A 20,834-nucleotide genomic window follows, 5' to 3' on the forward strand; every position below is an offset into this window, starting at 1 on the left:
TATTGCGCGTGCGTAAGGCGAGGCCTTGCAGGCGGGAAAGAGACGGAGAGTTGCAGGTGTGAGGGTGCGGCAGTGTGACGTCCTGAGGGCCGTGGCTCACCGCCGCACCCTGTTCTGTCAGGCTTTATAGTGGATTAGGTGTGAGTGTTCCTACTGTCCCTCTGTGGGGCAGCTCTCCAGGAGCCGAGTCCACAGAGTCAGGCCTCAGGCCTTCCTGTTTCCCACTGCCAGTTTGCCACGCGGTCCCCGTGACTGCCTATGTGGGCATTTTCTCAAAACGTCACGCCAGTGACTTAGGCGACTTGTTCCCCGTCAGAGTCAAGTTGACTTCGATCCGACTAAAGACAGAGCAACTTCCATTACTGCTGTGGCCCAGGTTGGTTCTGGCTTGCCTTGGGTCCCACAGTCTGAAGACATTTGCTGGAAGCCACTCCTGACCCAGAATACCTCTCCCAAAGCCTTCTGTGATTTTGATGGGTCTCCAGAGACCTCAAAAGCTTCCAAGTACCCTCTGTCCCAGATAATTAAGCTTTGGGCCGGGGTGGGGGTGAAACATAGTTGTCTCCAACCCAGAGGCTAGAGGAAGGATCCTCAGGATAAGATTGTTCCTTCACACAGGGAAAAGGTGTGAATGTCTACCTGGCCATGGTCCAAAATGGCTATGACCTGGGGTCCCATCCAGTGTCCGAGCTGACGTCCCTCATTAGGCTGTCAGATGGGCTCAGTAGAGGAGGGCAATATGGGGACATTCAGTGCTGGCAACAGTTGGAGAGTTTGTTTTTGTTTTTTGTTTTGTTTTTTTTTTTTCAGATTTCTCAGGGAAAGCTAAAATGAATAAGAAGAAGAAGCGAAACTCAGGTATTTGGTTTAGTCAAATTGGCTTTTTCCTTCCTTCTTTGTTTTCAGGCAGGGTTTTTGTATAACCCTGGAGGCCCTAGAACTAGCTCTGTAGATTAGGCCTCAAACTCACAGAGATACACCTGCCTCTGCCTCCAAAGTGCTGGGATTAAAGGTATGATTCACCTCTACCTGGCCTCAAATTGACTTTTTAATATTTACTTATTTATTTGAGGTACTGGGCATGGAACATTTATCCTGCATGATAATGATAAAACACTACCATGAAACTACATCTCTACTCCAAGCTGATTTTTTTAAAACGTGTGTTTTTGAGGGCTGGGGATTCCTGCCATGTGTGCTGACTAGTTATATGTCAGTTTGACACAAGCTAGAGTCATTTGGGAAAAGGAACTCTCAACTGGGAAAATGCCTTCAAAAGATTTGCTTGAAGGCAAGTTTGTAGTACATTTTCTTGATTAATGATTGACCTGGGAGGGTCCAGCTCATTGTGGGCGAGTAATCCTAAATTCTATAAGAAAGCAGTTAGCTGTGGGGCAGAAGCCAGCAAGCAGCATTCCTCCATAGTCTTAGGGACTACGAGAGTCCCTAAGGTTCCTGACCTCATTTTCTATAATGATAGTCTATGCTGTAAAAGCATAAGTGGAATAAACCCTTTCTTCTTTGACTTGCTTTTGTTCATAGTTTTATGGGTTTTATCCCAACAGTAGAAATCCTAAGACACCATGTATTCCAGGCTGGTGTAGATCTTCCCGCTTCAGCTTTCCAAGTGCTGGGATGATAGGCCTGTGGTAGGCGGCAAGCCCAGGTGTTGGGGAGTTTTGTAAATAGGATCTCAGTATGAGACTGCAGAGGTGACTCAGTAAAGTGCTTTCCAAATAAGGATGAAGACCTGAACCCAATCACCAGAACCATGTTTAAAGAGCCAGGCACGGTTGGCCCTTGTCTGTAATCCCAATGACTTGCTGGTAGACAAGTATAACGTACTTGGCGAGTTCCAGGTCAGTGAGAGACCCTCATCAAATGGCTGGGAAGAATGCTGGGTGAATACAGTGCTTGCTGTGTGAACAAGAGGACTTGAGTTTAGATTCCTAACACTCACGTAAAAGCTGGGTGTGGTGGAGATGGGGAGTGGAGACAGCTGTCTAGACACAATAGGGGCCTCCAGGTTCAGTAAGAGATCTTATCTCAAAAAACAAGATATAGGGCTGAAGAGACGGCTCAGGTTAAGATCAATAACTGCTTTTCCAGAGGACTCCAAGTTCATTTCCCAGAACCCACATGCAAGCTCACAACCCTTCTGTAACTCCAGCTCCATACCCTCTTCTGACCTCTAACGTGCAACCATATGATTCACACACATACATGCAGGAAAAACACTCATACAAATAAAACTAAACAATTTTTAGAAGATATAGATAAAGGAAGATGCCTAATATTGACCTCTGACTCCACATGCTCACTTATACTTAGACAAGAGCACGGTATACACATGTATGTGAACACACACACACACACACACACACACTGAGGTGGAAGGCTCCTGGAGGAAGGCACTGGGCATCATGTTCTGGTCTGTACACATGTACTCCTTCCCATACACTATCTTGCTCACACTGACCCTAAACTTCTCCTAGGTGCAGGTGACTCCTACCTTAGCTGTCTAAGTAGCTGAGACCACAATACCACACACCCAGCCCGTCCATAGCACTTCATCGCTGCTTCTCACCAATGAGCTAATATGACAGTCTTAAGCACCTTCAAAGATAAGAATAATAGAAATTATAGAGAAATCTTATAGTTAAAAAAAAACTTTCTAGTATTTCCCCTAGACTCTGTTCTCAAAGTTGGAGACCAAGAGGTTTTCCCTACTTTAGGGCAGAAATGTAACCACCTCAGAGATCATTCCTGCAGAGGGCTAATGCCAGATCATCTGGCATGTGACTATTTCTGATCTAGATCCAAAAATGCGGTTGGTTACTCTCTGTTCATGTAATTGTGGTTAACAGTCTGCACCTCAGTTCCCAACTAAGTAAATGAGTTATAGCAAATGTACCTACCTTGGTTTATTTTATGATTTGTGCTGGGGATGAAGCCAGGGCCTCATGCTCTGAGGCAAGTGCTTTACCAAGTATGATTTACCCCTAGCATAAAAGCTAGATAAAGGCACCCCTTGGTCTGTCTTCTGAATGTCCCTGGTGTGTTCATGGGTGCCACTGTAGCTCCCCGCCCATGTGTATTGTGACTGACAGAGTGCCTCCAAGGGTAGCCAGCCATCTTATGACCTGTTGACCTGCCCTACCTAAATAATAATAAAATCCACTACTGTCAAGAGTGCCACCAAGCAGCTACCACCTTGCTCCATCATTGTGCTCCCTATCATGAGGAAGAGGTGCTCCTGGTTCCTGATGTCCTAAGTTATTTATCATGTGGGAGGAGGGCATAAAATTTGTGTGCCCAAGTTTTTTGTTTAGCATATTTGTTTGGGGTTATGGGAGAAAGATGCATTTCCCCCTTAAAACTAAAAACTTGGAGTCTGCAATTTTTTGGTTGTACTGTGATTTTCCCACTGCCAGCCACTCCACCCCCAGGTCCCTGAATTTGCACACCTCCTCTGTTCCTCTCCCTGGATTCTGAGTGAGTTTAGGGAGCCCAGGCTCTCTCCTTTCCCTGTCCCATGAGAGGCCACCATTTCTCACATTGGTTGGTTTAGCGAAGACTCAGTGGGACTTTGATGCCCGAGTGGCTAAGATGTGGGTATTTCGAGAGGTTGTACTTTTTCTGGTGTCTTTTATTATAGTTAATGATTGGTCACACATTAAAAAAAATTAGTAAATGGATTTGCCATAATTAAGTATTATAACATTTATGACAGAATATAAGATATTAACATATTTTAAGCCAAACAATAAAATAAAACTCACTTTTTAGGAAATGAGGAATTGCTCAGTTGATAAAGTAATCTTGTGATCATGAAGACATGAGTTCAGTCCCCACAGCTTGTGTAAAAGCTAGGTGTGGTGACACATGCTTGTAATCTCAGCATTGTGGTGGAGGAGCAGAGATAGGTAGATCCTTGGAACTCAATGGTCAGCCAACCTAGCTTACTTGGCAAGCTCCAGGTGAGTGGAGAATCTGTCTTACTGTTCTATTGCTGTGAGGAGCCACCATGACCAAAGAAACTTAGAAGGCATGTAATTGGGGGCTTTCTTACGGTTTCAAAGAGTGAGTCCATGGCCGTCATGGTGGGGAGCACAGCAACAGTCAGGCATCGTGGCATTGGAGCAGTAGCCGAGAGCTTACATCTTATCCATAGTCAGCAGGCCCAGGGAAGATGGAAGGAGGAGGAGGGGAGGAGCAAGAGAGGGGTGGGGGAGAGGGAGACTAGTAGGCCTGATGAGGCCTGATGTGGGCTTTTGAAGCCTCCAATAAGGTTACACCTTCTTCTCAAAATGGCTCTGTTAACTAGGGACTAAGCATTCAGATATAGGAGCCAGTGGCAGCTGTTCTCATTCAAACCATCACAACACCTCAGGAAGGCCTCTGCCATTCACACATGTGCACCACACACAGGTTTAAATTTTACTTGGGGTAACTCAGTGACTCAAAAGTTGCCTCTAAGCCAGTCTACCTGTGTTTGGTCCCCGGGCCCACATGGTAAAGGACAGAGCAGACTCCCACACGTGCCTCCCTCACATACAAGTAAATAAATGTAATTTTTCTGAGACAGGGTTTCTCTGTGTAGCTCTGGCTGTCCTGGAACTGACTATATAGGCCAGGCTGGCCTCAAACTCTCAGAGATCTGCCTGCCTCTGCCTCCTGGGTGCTGGGATTAAAGGCATGTGCACTACCCAGCATAAAATAAAATTACAACATTTATTTTTAAATTAAGCCTTTTCTTTTTTAAGTGCTGGGGATAAACCCAGCCCTGAGACATGCTAGTCAAGTGCGCCACCTTTAGAACCTTGGTTCTTGTTTGGCTGGGATGGGGATCTGGCTAGCTCCTTTGGGGACAGTTGGAAATGGTTGTAGACATTTTTTATTTTCACACTGGGGAAAGGATATGGGGGAAATGCTGCTGACATCTAGTAAGTGGCAGCCAGGGCCACTTCTCCAACAGCACAGCTCTTATATCACAGTGTCCCAGCCTTAGTGTTCCCACGGGAATAGCTGGGCACCACAACCCTCACTGGACAGCCCAGGAGACTCACTTGGCTTGCAGTGCTGGGATAAACAGAGAGCTAGGGGCATAGCTCAGCTGCAGAATGCTCAAGCGCTTTGTCCTGTATACATAAAAACTTATGACAGTTAAGCTGGCAGCACCTGAGGCTAACCTAGATCACAGTTTATTTAAAAAAAAAAAAAGCCAAACTTAATTTTGAGATAATTTTGGGGGTTACTGATAAGTCTCAGAAATAGTCTGAGGAACCCTATCTTTTCTTCTCTAGCTTCCCCTGGTGTTAATATCTAACAGAATAATAGGGCAGTGGTTAATCTATTAAGAACAGGAAACCAACCTCATTATACCTACTACTCTAGTTCTCTTCTGTGCACAGCTGGTCTCACACAGGACTCCTACTCTTAACAGAATCCACGATGCCCAAGTGCGTTCTCTTTTCCTCCCTCCCTCCTACCCCCAGCTGTGTGCATGTGTGAACGTCTTAGTGGATACAGATGGCAGCATCAGCTCTCTCTCTCCCCCCTAAGATTGATGTTTTTATTTTATTTTATTGTGAGTACACTGTTCCTGTCTTCAGACACACTAGAAGGCATCAGATTTCATTACAAATGGTTGTGATCCACCATGTGTTTGCTGGGATTTGAACTCAGGACCTCTGGAAGAGCAGTCAGTGCTCTTAACCACTGAGCCATCTCTCCAGCCCATCAGGTGTCTTTCTCAATAGCTCTCTACTTTATTTTTGAGACAGGGTTTCTTACTGAACCTGAAGGTCCTCAATTCAGTATGGCTGTTTTTATCTCCATCCTACCTCTGAAAACTGGGGTTATAGACAAGATACATGATTAGCTTGGCTTTTACATGGGTACTGGGGATCTAAATCCTTAAGTTTATATGACAGCCACTTTACTGACAGCCATCTCCCTAACCCCTGTGTTTTTATTGAATACAACTACCTCATACCATACTTGCTGACTTGCCAATTTTAGGTTGTATTGTTGTCATTGTTGATTGGTTGGTTGGTTTTAGATTCAGAATTTCACTGTGCAGCCATGGCTGTCCTGGAACTTGCTCTGTAGACCATGCTGGCTTAGAACTCAGAGAGAGAGATCTGCCTGCCTCTGCCTCCTGAGTACTGGGATTAAAGGCTTGCAAAGCAACCACCCAGCTTCAGTTCAGTTGCCAGTATATCATAATGGGCTCTGCTTGTTGTCAAACAATGTAAAAAAATTTCCCTTGGGAGCCCAGGAGTGTGGCTGAGTGGTAGAACATTTGTCTGGTGTGTGTAAGAAAGGCCCTGGTACCAAATAACAAAAAAATAAACTGTTTCTTTATTTGAAAATAACAATAAACCCAGCTCAGTTGTTGGGATGCTTGTGTAACGTACATGAAGCTCTGTGTTCTATCTTCAGTACCACATAAACCAGGAGGGGTAGTGGACAGTTGTCATCTCAGTGCAGGGGACCTGGAGGCAGAAGGATCAGAAGTTGAAGATCATCCTCAGCTACATAGTGAGTTTCTGACCAGATTAGCTACATAAGTGCCTGTCATTGTTGTCCACTAAACCCCCCCCCCAAATTAAAGCTTCCCAAGTAGAAAACAAAAAGCAAACACACACCAAAAGAGGAGAATGAATCCCCTGGAGTTGGAATTACAGGCAGCTGACATGTGCTGGGAACCCAACCCAAGCCCCTCTTGGAAAAGAGCAGACACGCTCTAGCTCCTCACCCTGGAATTTATTATTATTATTATTATTAATGTAGTCCAGTCTAGATGAGAACTTGTGCTAAAAAGGCCTAGTGACCGCAGTGGCTTTGAAACACCCAGTGTTCCATGAGGTACTGCAGCTTCCCTATTACTGAGGTAAGGTGCCTGAGACTTAAAAGCACTGTCTTCTCTTGGGGTGTAGTTAAACTATTTATTTACTTATTTCTGAGACAAGATCGTACTGTGTAGCTCTCTGGTGCTCAATATGCAGACTGCGCTAGCCTTGCCTACCTTTGGTGGTATTAAAGGTATGTCCCCATCCCTGACCATGAGAGAGGATGCCACCACCCTGGCCATGAGGAAGGACTTAAGAATTTTCTCTCAGTGAGACAAAAGTAATCAACAGCTCAGACTTATTTTGTGCAGAGTGCCCAGGTCACTTGGAGGCACAGAGATTTTTCTGACTTTCAGGGAGAAAACTGAGGACAGCTGGGACCACAGCATGAGAACCATGATAGGTCTCCTCTCTTGGCCTTGGACTGCCTAGCCCTAGGCACTTTTTTCTGTGTTCCTCCAAGTGGGGCAGACAAGTAGGAAGAAGGTTCTGGCAGGTGGTGAAACAGTCCTTTTGCTTTCTGCATCTCCAGTTTTGGGTGTGGAACATGAGGTTCTGCCTTTTTGATTTGAATCAGTCCTGTGGGGGACTGATCATAGAAAGTACTATTGATGGCTACTGATGCTTTGACTTTTATTTTGGTACAAAGGTCCACTGAATTAATCAAGCAAGCTGGGGTTTGGGATCAATCTCAGGCAAACAACCAAGCAAAGCTACTCTCTTATTTTTGCCTTTTGTGTCAGAGTGAGAGACATAAACATCCTCGAGAATGTCCTGGGCCACAGTGCTGTTTAGACCAGGCACTTGTGGGAACAGGGCCTAGCAACAGTGTGAGCAGAAGATGGGAGATACCAGAAGCACTGGACACCTGCAGGATCTTAGTGGGGTCAGTGTGTCGTAGAGACAGCTCAGCAAGTGTACAGCAGCACAGGAGCAGAAAAGAAAGTACTGGAGGGCTGGGGCATAGCTTAGCAACAGAACACCTTCCTGACATGTCCAGTGTCATTAGTTCCATCCTAGCCCTGTCATATGGTTCTGTGTTTATGTCTGTGCATGTAGGTGTAGTATATCTGTATTAGTACATGCCTATGTAAATGTGCATGTAAGAATAGTGTATGTGCATTTGTGGGTGCCTATGTGTACAGAGGCCAGTGGTCAATGTCAGGTTCAGTCACCCTTTACTTTATTTTCTGAGTCAGTGTCTCACTGGCCCGTAGCGCACCAGTTGGGCCAACATGCTACGGGGATTTGCCTTTCTCCAGCCCTCCAAAGCTGGTCATAGATGGACACCACCATTCCTGGCTCCCACATTCATATTGTGGATTGTTTTTCTATTTTGTTCTACTTGTCTAGAAGAAGTCCAGTGTACAAAGCACTCTTGAATGTGTAGGCTCTGGGGTTGAACCAGATCTTGTTCTTGGTTGCTTGGCCACAGCTTTCTTGCCTGGAAAATGGCACTACAGGTTGAGTGTGAAGGTGCCCTCACCATCCCTGCTCTGGTGGGAAACTGAAATAAGGAGAGCATCAGCTCAGGGCCAGCCTGGGTAACAGAACCAGACCTCGTCTGAGGAGATGAGGAAGGATGAGGAAGGATGGCCTCCTGGAAGCACTTTGCCTCTAAGTCTCCTCATAACGTATCAGTGTAACTTACCAGAATGTGCACTTGCTTTGTTCACTGAACACAGTCTTAGAATAGGGCTAGTGTTAAGAGCCCTGTCATGATTGGTGGTTTAAGTATCCTTTCTTCAGCAAATGGATATTAAAGACAGGACTGGTGGCACAGGCTTGCACTCTCTAATTTGGAAGTCTAAAGAAAAAGCCTGAGAGCTAACTACATCTTGCCTGGGCTACAGAGTGAGTGTGAGGTCAGCCTAGGCAACTGCAAGACGTTAACCCTAACCCTAACTTCAAAAATTTAAAAAGTAGTTCCTTGGAAGACCTCTTGCCTACCTAACACGCAAGGCCCTGCATTCAGCCTCCAGTACTAAGCTGGTGGCAAAACACACACAAACCCTATTCTGTGTGATGTCCTGTATGCTCATTCTCCAGTACTGGCAGGAGAATTTTATTTATGTCTACACATAACACGCGTGCATGCACACACACAATACTGTGTGTGGTGGCATATACCTGTAATCATAGCATCATAGCTATTTTGAAAGGGTAAGGCAAGGGGATCTCTCCTTAAAGGGAGGGAAGAAAATATTTCATAAGTAGTTTTAGGCTGCCAAAGACAGTAAAGGACAACTATTGCCTTGAGTGACAGGGAACATGACAATACATAAGGGACCAAGAGGCCTCCTGTACCTAAGACATATTCTGCAGCTGTCCAGGGCAGCCTGTGGACTTCGGGTTTCATTGTCTATGCCTGATGAGGATTGTGTTCTAAAAGCTTCATTTTTTTGAAATGGTGTCAATGTAATTCAGGCTAGCCTCAAACTTGAAATCTTTCCACCTCGGTCTCCCAAGTGCTGGAACTGAAGGCATGTACCACACCTGGCTTCTGTGGGTGTTTAGTTATTACTTTGGCTTACTGAACATCAGTGCTGTTCTGTGCATTCCTCTAGTCAAAACAGGAAGAAAGGAAAGAACAAACTTTCTTCACATGTAGCTCAGTGGTAGGGAGACAGGAAATGACTGATGCCTCAGAGCCACTGTCATGTGAAAAGGAAAGCCACTGTAGGAAGTGGAGGCTCCTGGGGACCTCATACATGGCTCCACCTGCCACATTTCTCCCAGGGTAGAGATGGCTTGGTCCCACTTGTTCCATGTGACTTGGAGCCAAACTGCTTCAAGATTCAATCTCAGGAGCTGGAGATGCTCTGTTCTTCCAGAGGACCTGTGCTCAATTTCCATCTCCCACATAGGGTTTAAAAGTGTCTGTAGTTCCAGTGTCAGAGGATCTGATGCCCTCTTTTGGCCCCTGGAGGTTCCACACATGGACACAGACATACATGTAGATGAAATACCCATTCACATAAAAAAAAATTCTATTTCATTCGTAGCCAAACTATGATCAAGCCAGGGTACTGGCTCTGTTGGTAAAGCACATGTGAATCCCAACACTGGGAAGGCAGGGACACAACGTTTCCTGGGGTTTGCTGGCACATCCAGGCTAGCCTTCTTGATGAATTTCAGGGCCCAGTGAGAATCCCTGTCTCAAACAATAAACTGAATGACCCCCTTAAAAATTATATGTTCACACAAAGTCCTTCAATCAGCTTCCAAAATGCAGGTCACCTGGTATTCCTGTATTTTGGAAGCTGAGGCAGCAGGATGGAAAGTTCATAGCTACTCTGGGTTACAGGGTAAGATCCCATCTTAACAGAAAGGGAAAAAAAAAACTAATTATATGGCCATATAAGGAAATGGGGCTCCCTCCCAGCTCCCCATGGACAGGTGAGCATGAGAACTGGCCTTCTTGCCCTCATCATAGACCCACTCACCTAGTCCAGCTGTGGTCCTGTTGTGCTGACAGCCATGCTAAGCCTGATTACATCTCTGCCCCTTACTTCCCTCTCTAAACCAGGGGGCGGCCTCCATCCCTCAAAGCCTTCTAAGAACCCGCGGCTGGAAGACTCCCCTGGAAGCCCCCGGAGCTCCATGATGGTCCATTCACACCACTCCAGAGAGTCAAAAGACAGCTCACAACCTGCTCCTCCTGTAGAGCCAGGTGGGGAGGGACCACAACCCAAGGCTTCCAGGTAGGTAGCTCAGAACTCTCCAGCAGGTGCCTCCCTCTTCAGACATTCACAGCACGCTCACGGAAAGACAAGTGGTTTGGGATGACCTGCCACCACTGCAACCCTTTCTGGGCCCTGGCTCAGGTCTTATTTCTCATGGTTCTTTTCACTGGGGAAAGGTCACAGATAACATTAATTCAGTCTCAGTCTCAACCACACTACTGGAAGAAGTTGGGAAGATAACTTGGGTGGTAAGGAATTGTTTCACAAGCAGGAAGAGCTGAGTTCCATCTCCAGAGCCCATGTGAAAAGTCTCGGTGTGGTAGTCTGCTCTTGTGGTCCCAGGGCTGGAGAGCTAGGATAGCTGGGTCCACAGGCTCACTGGCCATCCAGTCTAGCCTAATTGGTGAGCTCCAGGCCAGTGAGAAACTCTCAAAATGTTTAGAGGATGACACCTTAGGTTGTCCTTTGGATTCTACATGCATGCATGCATATGTATGTACACACACATGTATAAGAAAAACAGGCCAGTCATAGTGACATATGCCTTTAATCCCCTGGGAAGCCTAGGCAGATAGATTTCTGTTAGTTTGAGGCCAGTTGGGTTACACAGTGAGATCTTATCCCCAAAAGGAAGGATTGAGGGAAGGAAGGTAAGTCGAACTGGGAGAAACAAAATGACTGGTGGCTGACATCTTTGGGGAAGACATTGTGGCCTAGGTGATCACATTTATTGAAATAAAAATACCAAGGCATGTTCTCACCCACCACAGCTGTTCTGTATGTGTGTGTGTCTGTCTGATTTCAGGTCATAACAATCTTGCTAACAGTGGCACTGTGGAACACCAATGCTGATTCCTCAGACTTGTGCGAGTCACATGTCACCTAATTCTTCCTCCCAGAAAGGCACAGAAATGGAATCCTCTGCTCACTTCTAGGCCAGTAGGGATGGCGCTGCTGTGTGGGCTCCAGTCTACAAACACCAGAGGAGTTGGAGGCAGGACTCTACCTAACTTTAGCTATTTTTTAAAATATATATTTCACTAAAAAAATACTACATATACAGAAACAGTCACAGAAAAGAAAACCAATATAAAACTCAAACAACTTAAAATGTGGGGGAAACTCTGACTAGTGTCCAGAAGCCACCCAGTGACTGCCGTGTACCACTTGCAGGACTGGGATGGAACCAGCCCTCATCATGACCATGTTCTCCTGAACTGCCCCAGCACCTAAGCAGTGTTTTATTTATTTTGAGACACAGTCTTACAACATACCTTTGGCTGGTCTGGAACTTGCTATGTGCACTAGGTAGGCTTTGAACTCACAGAGATCTGCCTGCCTCTGCCTTTTGAGTATTGGGGTTATAAGTATATACTACCATTACTGGTTCGGATTTTCTTTTTTCTCCTTCCCTCTTTTCCTTCCTCTGTGTGTGTGTGTGTGTGTGTGTGTGTGTGTGTGTGTGTGTGTGTGTGAATGGGATTGACATACCCTGTCATCTGTATGAGTGTCAAAGGAGGTCAGAGGCAACCTAGAGTGTCAGTCCTACTTTTTACTTGCTTGAAACAGGATGTTTGTTGTTTTTCTGTTATGCACAGGCTCACAAGCTTTCAGGGGTTCTCCTGCCTTTTCTTCCTCACATCTCATAGGGGTGCTGGGATTACAGGTCCCTGCACCACTCCTCCAGTGTTTATATAGGCCTTACACATGTCTGACAAGGGCTTTTACCCACTGAGCTATGTCTCAGATTCCTCTTTTTTATTGTTAATATTGTGCTTTGTATATTGATCATGTGTCTTTGTAAATCTCACCCATTGTAAGCAAATAATCTGTGTCTGGAGCCTAGTAATAAAGCACTTGCCAAGAAGGTGCCAGGCCCTGGGTTCTATCCTCAGCCCTGTGGGAGAAAACATGGAATTGATGTAAAAGAACTTCCAGGGCCTCCCTCAAAGATTCAGAATAACTTTTCATCCAGGTTCTTATCTTCCTTTAACCTTTGAGTGAGAGAGAGAGAGAGTGCAATGGGCTGGAGAGAAGCAGTGTATAGGTATGGTGTGTGTGTGTGTGTGTGTGGGGGTGTGTGTGTGTGTGTGTGTGTGTGTGTGTGTGTGTGTGTGTGTGTGTTGAGGATAGCACTCATAGCCTCACCTACTCTGTTCCACTGCTGGAAAGCTGCACCCCTGACCTCCCTTTGTCTTGGTATGTAAATTACATCTGTAAGGACTATAGTCCTTCTCTGCTTCTTTCCACCCAGCTGCCCAGCGGAGGACACAGGAACTGCCTCTGACCTCCCAGGATCACCAAAAGAGCTGGTCTCCCTGCCTTCTTCCCAGGTGAGCCTCCCGTTTTAAGTTCCATATCTTATTCATGGCCAGCACCTCACTGCCCACAGGGCTACAGGGACATGAGGAATAGAAGACAATTGTGTGTGAGATTACAAGAATTTGAGAAATAGAGGCAGGTGAATCTCGGAGTTCAAGGACCAGCCTGGACTACATAGTGAATTCTAGACTAGTCTGGGCTACAGAATAAAGCTTTGTCTCAAGAAACCGGATAAGGAACTAGGCGGTGATGGATTGTATCTTTAATTCCAGCACTTGGCAGGCAGAGGCAGGAAGATCTCTGTGACTTCGAGGACAACCTTGTCTACAGAACTGCTAGTTATAGGCCAGCCAGGGCTACACAGAGAAACCTTTGTCTAAAACAAAAACAAAAAATCAATCAATAAAACAAACAGGGTACAGTTGGAGATATGGGGTAAGGGGAACAGTTGGGGATGTAGCTCAGTTGGTGGAATGCTCACCCTAGCATGCAATGAAGACCTGGACTTAACTCCAAAGCTACATAAAGCAGGCATGATGTTACCTTTCCTGTAATTCTAGTACTTCAGAGGTGAGTATAGGAGGACCAGGAATTGAAGGAATTCAAAGTCAACTTCAGCTGTATATGAAGATCAAGGCCAGCCTACGCTGTATGAAATCTCATCTCAAAACCAGAAATCCAGGGATGGAAGAAAACCTTTAAGGAAGAGCTGGACATGGTGACATATACCTTTAGTGCCAGCACTCAGGAGGTAGAGGCAGCCTGGGCTACATAGTGAGCTCCAAGACAGGCAGAACCACATAAGTAGACCTAGTCTGAAGAAAAAGCAAAAGTAAGGGCTGGGCTGGTCTGTACCTGAGTGGGAACATGCTTCTCAGCATGCAGGGAAGTTCCACTCCAGGGCTGCTCGTCCTGAGACCCTGCTCTTTCACATCACTGCTCTGTTCTTGTGTTTCTTTTACAGAACTCATTCAGGAGATTTGTCCCTCAGTTTGCCAAACCAAGGAAGACAACAACTAGAAAAGCCAAGGCATGGGAAGAAGATCCAGAGAGCTGCACCACAAGCCAGGTAAAAGCCTTCCCTGGGTTGGCTGCTTCTGCTGGTCAACCTTGGTCTTCCTTGAGCTTTCCAGCTATCTATCTGAGATGTACTGCTTGTTAAGCTCCACATCTGAGACCACTAAGCACACCATGACGTGCAGCTTGTACAGAAATAGTCAAATGCAGAAAAGCAGTACATTTGTCCTGAGAGCCTCCTCTGCTTCTTGGGGGCTTCTGTGCAGTTCAGGAGCCTTTTAAAAAACATGAGGGCTGGAAAGATGGTTCAGCAGTTAAAAGCACTGGCTGCTTTTCCAGAGACTCTAGATTCAATTCCCAGCACCCACATGGCAACTCACAGTGATCTGTAAGTCTGGCTCTAGAGGATATGATGCCCTCTTCTGACCTCCTAGGGTACCAGATATGAAAGTGGTGCAGGGAAAATACCCACATCATACACACATATATAAACCGTGTGCGTGCGTTCACATACAAGCACGTAAAAGCAATCAGAGGCCAGTTGTAGGTAGTTGTGAGCTCCTTGCATGGGTGCTGGGAATCAAACTCAGGTCTTCTGCAAGGACAGTATACAACCTTAACCACTAGGCTATCCCTTCAGCCCTTAAGAGTCCTGAGGTTGCCCTTGCCACCATGAATCCTAGGATTGACAGTGTCACTTATGACACATGCCCTTGGAGGAAAGTAGGGCTTTTGTAGTAGTAGTACCTAACTGGGAACACTGAATGTTTAGGTTGGGGAATGGCTCAGTGGTTGAGCACTTGCACAGCTAGTACAAGACCCTGGGTCTGTCTTAGTACTCAAAAGTAAGTTATTGGAGCTGGGGATATTTAGTAAGGTACTTGCTTAGCATGCAGGAAGCCTTGGGTCATCATCCCCAACATTGCATAAGCTGAATGATTGTGCTTGCCTGAGATCCTAAGTACTTGGTGCTGTCAGGAAAGGATCCATAAAAGAAGGTGTGTGTACTTCCTGTTCTTCTGTCTTAACACCAAGTTCTGCTTAGAGCAGCCCATTGTGGTACGTAGTGGTGGGTGCAACTATCTGATCTTGAGGACAGGGTCCTCAACCAGAAAACCTCCAACTAGAAAAGTTCTTCAGAGTCTTTGATTATTTAAGGCCAGGGCTGAATCTTCTATTTCCACAGGAAACAAGGCCAGAGCTTGGTCCCCTCGAAGCAGGCAGCCAGCCACAGAGAGAGTCCCTGAGGTTCCCTCTCCATGATGCCAGAAGACCAGAAGACCAGACACAGCCAGATGGTACCCTCTCAAAGGAGAGGATCATCTCACTAGATACTGGAAGCCTGGGGAACAATGGTTTTGAGATAGTCACAGTTCAAGACAGTAGTAGCCAGGAAAGACCCCTGTCAGATGATGCTGCTGAAGGCAGGGAGGCAGATAGCAGATTCTCACAGGAAGAAGGTACCCAAGGAGGGGAAGCAGGGGCCCAGCCTTCTGGGGAATTGCAGGAAGGAGAGGACATCCTCTACACTTCAGCATTAGTTCCTGCCTCAGACACCATACCATGCCTAAACACCTGGTCTGTGGCTCAAGACCTCTCTGTCCCCACACATATTATCAGCAGCACAGCTGCAGAACCCAGCTCCAGCAGTCCAGTAGATGCCTCTCTTATGGACAGTGTCATTACAGAAGTGAGCTCAGATCCCTCTGTGCTGCAACCGAGTGCTCCAGAGGTGGCCAGGCTGCTGGGCTCTCCAGATGGGCAGATCCCTGATGGAGGCTGCAGTGGGTCTCTGCTAGACTACATACCTCTTACTGAGGAGACCCCAGCAGGCAGACAGGAGGCCGGATGGGAAGAGAGGTCCCCTGGTGACAGCCTGGCAAGCTTCAATGAGGCCCCAGTTCCTGTGAAACAAGAGCCCATGGTGGAAGCTGGAGATTCAGGCCATATAGCCCAGGAAATGGGTCCAGCGGTCAAGACCAATGACCCTGGCTCTGATGAACAATTGCCAGGGGGTATAGGAATGCCATCTTTACCAGCACAGCCCATGAATCAAAAGGTGGTGGAGTTAAGTGGCCTAACTTGTGGTCAAGACTTGGAGGGCCTCAGTCTGTGCCCTCAGACCTCCTCTCAGCTAGAGCACACTTGTGCAGCTATTAACCTTCCCCAGGGCACCGAGGACTGTCACAGCAGCTCAGGCACTCCTGTACACCTGGCAGGGCAGCAGCAGCCAGCTCCCAATCCCAGAGATCAGGCTGCATGGCAGGAGTCCTCAGTGATAGAACTAGACTTCCTGCCTGACAGCCAGATACAGGGAGCCCTGGATGCCACCAACATGGAGCAGGTAAGAGCTTTGTACTCACTGACACCTGTCACCGTTAGTTCACAAGATGGGCTAGTGTGTCTGACACTTTATTTCTACAACACAGGTGTCTGAGGGCGGGGAATCAGCAGCTTTGGGTACAGTGGAACCTGGTTCTCCTCAAAGGCATACCTGCTGGCTATCTGCATGGGCCTGGCTTGTGTGGCTGCTAAGGAGCTACACAGGATAGAGAAGGGCAGGGAGCTTGTCAGTCTGGGGCCCCCCTGCCATTGTAGAGCTCTCATATGTGCCGCCCATACCCAGCATCTGCCCCTGCCTTGCAAGGGGCTGTGCAAGACCATTGTCAGCAACACACCTGAAGAAGCCAGTGTCCTCACATCAGACAAAAGGAAGGAAGCTCACTGCTGAGTGGAAAGAACCCTCATTCCCTTAGACTTGTTAGGAATCTTGGCTGATTTTCCTGCAGGCACACGAGTAATTGTGCATTGTGTGTAGGGTCTTGTCCACCCAAACTGCCCAGATCTGACCTTCTAGGCCTCTGAGCCTAGACAGCCTTCAAGGCTACCTGACAGCCCCACCCCTGGGAGAAAGCAGCCATGTTCTCTGTTGCTGCACTTGATCTGACAAAGGGCTGTACTGCCAGACCCTGAAACTAGGCAGCTCTCCTATAGTGTGAGGTACAGAGGCTGAAGGAGGCTAGGTGTGTGCTGGATAGGAGAATCCTGTGGTGCACCTACATCTCCTGGAGTCTAAACCTCCTCTGCCTTGGAATAGGGAGCTGGGTGGCTTCCAGCAAGCTATGAGAGTAATCTTCCAAGGAGCCAATATTTCACACTGTGCCACAACCTTCTGTTGCGATACTATTAGTCCATTTTGTCACTTTGAGGGAAGCTTTTCATAAGACACAACCACTCAATGAAAGCAAACAATTTTCCTAGTGTTCAATCCAAGAAACAGGCAGCCATGCTTTAAGACAGTGGGTCCAATCTTGGGATGACTTGAGTACTATACTTCTCAGGACACTGGACCTGAGGCATAGCCCAGTGTAACTTGTCTTAGCACTGCTAGAGGCCTGTGTTCCATCCCATTTCTGTAAATAAAACCTACCAGGACCACAGAAACCTAGCACAGCCTATGTCATACTCAACAGGTAGCACCAGCCTGGGAGTCATTCGCTTAACACCAGGCATTCCTGAACAAGTCAGGGTGACCTACCTAGCCACTGGACATGTTCCCATGGGAAGGCAACTTAACGAAGACCTTCTAGCTAAATGGCAGAGTCTGTATCTCACAACATAGGGACACCTGTGATCTGAACAGGGTCCCCTACTGTTCACATCCAGCCACATAGCCATCTCAGGAAGACATGCCTGTAGGTCGCCCTGCAGTGATGATCTGACTTGTACAGTGCTTTCCTACCTGGAATGTTTTCCTCACACGCTCCAGTGTGGTCTCAAGCTGGCATGACTGGGCCCTGAGCTCTATCCCTAGTACTTGGGAAAAGACAAATTCTTTGGTCCCTCCTAAGAGTTTTGGGTAAGATTTCCAGGGCTTCCAGTGCCATGGTCCCTTCTGTCAAAGGCAACACCCTACAGGCCTGGTGGGAATATGACCCCTTTAGGAAAGATTCACCTCCCCACAGCTGAGCAATGTGGTAAGATGGGCAAATGTGAGCACCAGAGTTTGTTTTACTTTAAATGGGTCTTGCAAGGTTACCTGGTTGGGCTCAAATGGTCCTCCCAGGCCTATCCCACCAGCCTAGTCACTGACTCCTCATGAGTTCCAGTGCCAGACTTTTTCCCATATAGGACACTTATGCCTTAGGAGGTAATATCACCTCCTTTCAGTTGCTGCCACTTGGCTCCTGGGTCAGCCTGTTTGTAGGCCACACTGACTTCAAACCCCCAGTGTTCTAGTCTCCCAGGTACCAATGTTCTGTGTGCCCTGGCTCTAGGGTCTTTTAAGGAGGTAGGATCTCGAACTTAGTGATAACATTCACACAGGGTAGACTGAAACAGGAGGCTGGCCCCAAACTCTCAAGTGTCAGTCCTGCTCCAGCCCCTCAAGATGCTAGAATTACAGATGTACACTGCCTTACCTGGTCATATTTTTTGTTATTTCAATGTCTCAGCATATTACATAGTCTTAGCTGTCCTTGTACCCAGCTTTGCTCCCATTGCACAACACACAGTAGCAGTTGCAAGGACAAGAAAGAGGACAGCAAAGCAGCTGTGTCTGGAGCCCATGCTGGGGCCATGCTGCTTCTGTAGAAGTTCAGCTGGAGCTGTTTCCCTCTTCCAGGCTGGGCGGTTCATGCACTGTCGCTACTCCTTCCAGGGTTTTCCTTCAGGGAGTATGTCAGATGTTGACTGGCCTGTCCCGAGCTCATATGCTATTGGAGGATCCCCAAAGGCGGTGGCCAAACAGCTGAGGTAGGCCTCCCAGTCTTCAATCCAAAATGTGAGCTTGCCCTGTCTTTCAAACCACCATTCGCCATGTTCCTGGGATCTCAGGTGGCCCATAGTGCTCACCTGTCTAAAGAAGGGACTGTCCTGGGGAGCTGGGTTCCTTGGGGCAGTCCAACATCTTGAACTATTCTAGCCTCTTTGGACATGGGTGTCCTAAGAGGACTCTAGGTGTTCCTGAGTCACATGAACTGGTGTCCAAGCAGGAGAAGGAACTGTAGTCAGAGTCTTAAGGCTTCCCTTAACTCTGACTCAGGATAGATACCCCAGGACCTTGGCCCTTGGAGGCCTTCCCTCCTTGAATCTGTCTCTGCACATATCAATGATTTTCCATCAGGCAGCCCTGAAGGAGGCTGGGATGCCATCCTGACCTTTGTCCTCTGTAATATACATCCCTTCTGCCAGTGCCAACAGTCCCTCCCTGTGTCTGTTTCTTCTTTCAGTGAACCAGGTTAAGCTCTGTTACCCACTGTTATTGAGAAATATTTCGGCTTCCTGTAGGTAAACAGGAGCCCCTAGATTGAGTCTTGGATGGAGTCCAGTTGGCCTGAGGCTGAATCTAACTTGAAGAAAGCTGAAGGCCAGACAGGCAGCTATCATTAGGTGCTGGGACCTGTGTAGCAGAACTGGGGCTCCCGAGTTAAGTTCAGAGAAAGCCAGCTGTTAACCAGAGCTGACAGGGTCCTTATCCTGCCTGTGCATACAGACTGCACATCCCTTAGAAAACCCCGGGGCATGTCTTCTTCAGAATGTCTTGAGTGCTAGTGATCCTAGGGAACACATTAATGTCAAATGACCAAGTGTTGAGAAAGGGACAGTCCATGGAGTTAAAACCTGACTATCAAGACAAAGTGGGAAAGACTATTCCAGAGTCCTCAGAGGCACTGGAAGAATGGTCAGGAATTCAGTGTACTTCGAGCAGAGACAATGGAAAGGGCCAGCAGCCAGGTGAGGACAGGTGGTGCCCATTATTGGGGAGGGTCAAGGAAGGCCACAATAGCCCTGGTGTGGCAGTACATGGTGGGATGGGGTGGGAAATGGACAGGACATTACAGAGAAGCCCTTCCAACTCAAGGTTGATCATCCTGAGCACTTAGGCCACCCCTTTCTTTCCCATTTTCTGGCAGATCCTCTGTGGGAACCTGGGCCCAGGAAACCTGCAGGATGCAGGATGCAACAGACACGGTTCGAGGCCTCGTGGTGGAGCTCTCCAGTCTCAAGTGAGGGCTATGTACAGGGTAGAAACTAAGGAGGCATTACAGGTGTGGGGGGTGAGGGAGTAGTGTAGCCCCAGCCCAGGCTGTCTCTGTTCTACCTCAGTGTTTGTACAGTGGAGTCTTGCTTGACAAGCTTTAACTTACGTGTTCATAAAGCAGCATGTGCCTGCACCTGCCATATATGCACCCGTGAGGAGCCACCTGGCGTGGCCGAGACAGAGTCCTATGCAGTGGCGGGGCACAGCTAGTTCTGCTATTCTGTTTCTTCAACAGCCGTCTGATTATGAGCACCCACCGGGACCTGGAGGCTGTCAAGCGCAGGAAGACCAAGTCTCTGCCTTACCTGACAAAGGGCTTGGGGAGCCTTGCTAGAGGGGAACAAGGCTGGAAAGACTTGTAAGCTGTGGTAGCCTGCGGGGGTCTGCTCACCATTGCTCCATATGCGAAAGGCTGAGGGTGACCACTTGGCCAGGGTCAGTATTACTCCCATGTGACAGGGTGCCTGAGCTTTAGGAAGTCATCTGACAGAGCATGGCCCTGCCCCAGAGGCTCATCCACGTTCCTGCTCTGAGCTGTTTGAGTTTGTTTCTAGAGGGGAGAGGTACCAGCTGTTCTTCTGCCTGTCCTTCCCCCATGCTCTCCGTCACTTTTGGGAAGGCAGGAATTAAATGATACAGTCATCAGTCTTATCTGTACCTGTGCTGGAGATGTCCTGGTCCCTGTATCCTGCCCACCAACCACTCTAAACTCAGCTGGCCCGCTGATGCCTTCAGGAGGCTACCTGTAGGGCTACCCAGAAGCACTCCTGCTGGAGCAGGAATGCCACACACAGGGCAGGAGCTCCTCAGAGCTCAGTGGCCAAGTTTCTAGAAGGGCTATATGTGTGTGGGTAACACATCTACACACGGTTTAGAGGGCACAACGCCTCCCCATAGTTGGTACAGCTA

General features: G+C 47.6%; 1 protein-coding gene across 2 annotated transcripts; it reads left to right on the forward strand.

The window, feature by feature from the left end:
* The first annotated feature begins 47 nt into the window (after positions 1 to 47).
* BRME1 (break repair meiotic recombinase recruitment factor 1) lies at positions 48 to 20,542 on the forward strand. Of its 2 annotated transcripts, XM_080937397.1 has the most exons (10): positions 48 to 376; positions 811 to 858; positions 6,448 to 6,546; positions 10,387 to 10,561; positions 12,798 to 12,876; positions 13,830 to 13,934; positions 15,069 to 16,226; positions 18,543 to 18,637; positions 19,798 to 19,890; positions 20,161 to 20,542. In XM_080937397.1, exons 2-10 carry the CDS (start codon positions 831 to 833, stop codon positions 20,285 to 20,287), a joined length of 1,959 nt encoding a protein of 652 aa, XP_080793523.1. In that variant the 5' UTR covers positions 48 to 376; positions 811 to 830; the 3' UTR covers positions 20,288 to 20,542. The 2 variants fall into 2 exon arrangements, with proteins under 2 accessions (XP_080793523.1, XP_080793524.1); XM_080937398.1 differs by lacking the exon at positions 6,448 to 6,546.
* The last annotated feature ends 292 nt before the right edge of the window (positions 20,543 to 20,834 follow it).

The sequence above is a fragment of the Micromys minutus genome, assembly GCF_963924665.1.
Source record: "Micromys minutus genome assembly, chromosome: 24".
NCBI lineage: Eukaryota > Metazoa > Chordata > Mammalia > Rodentia > Muridae > Micromys > Micromys minutus.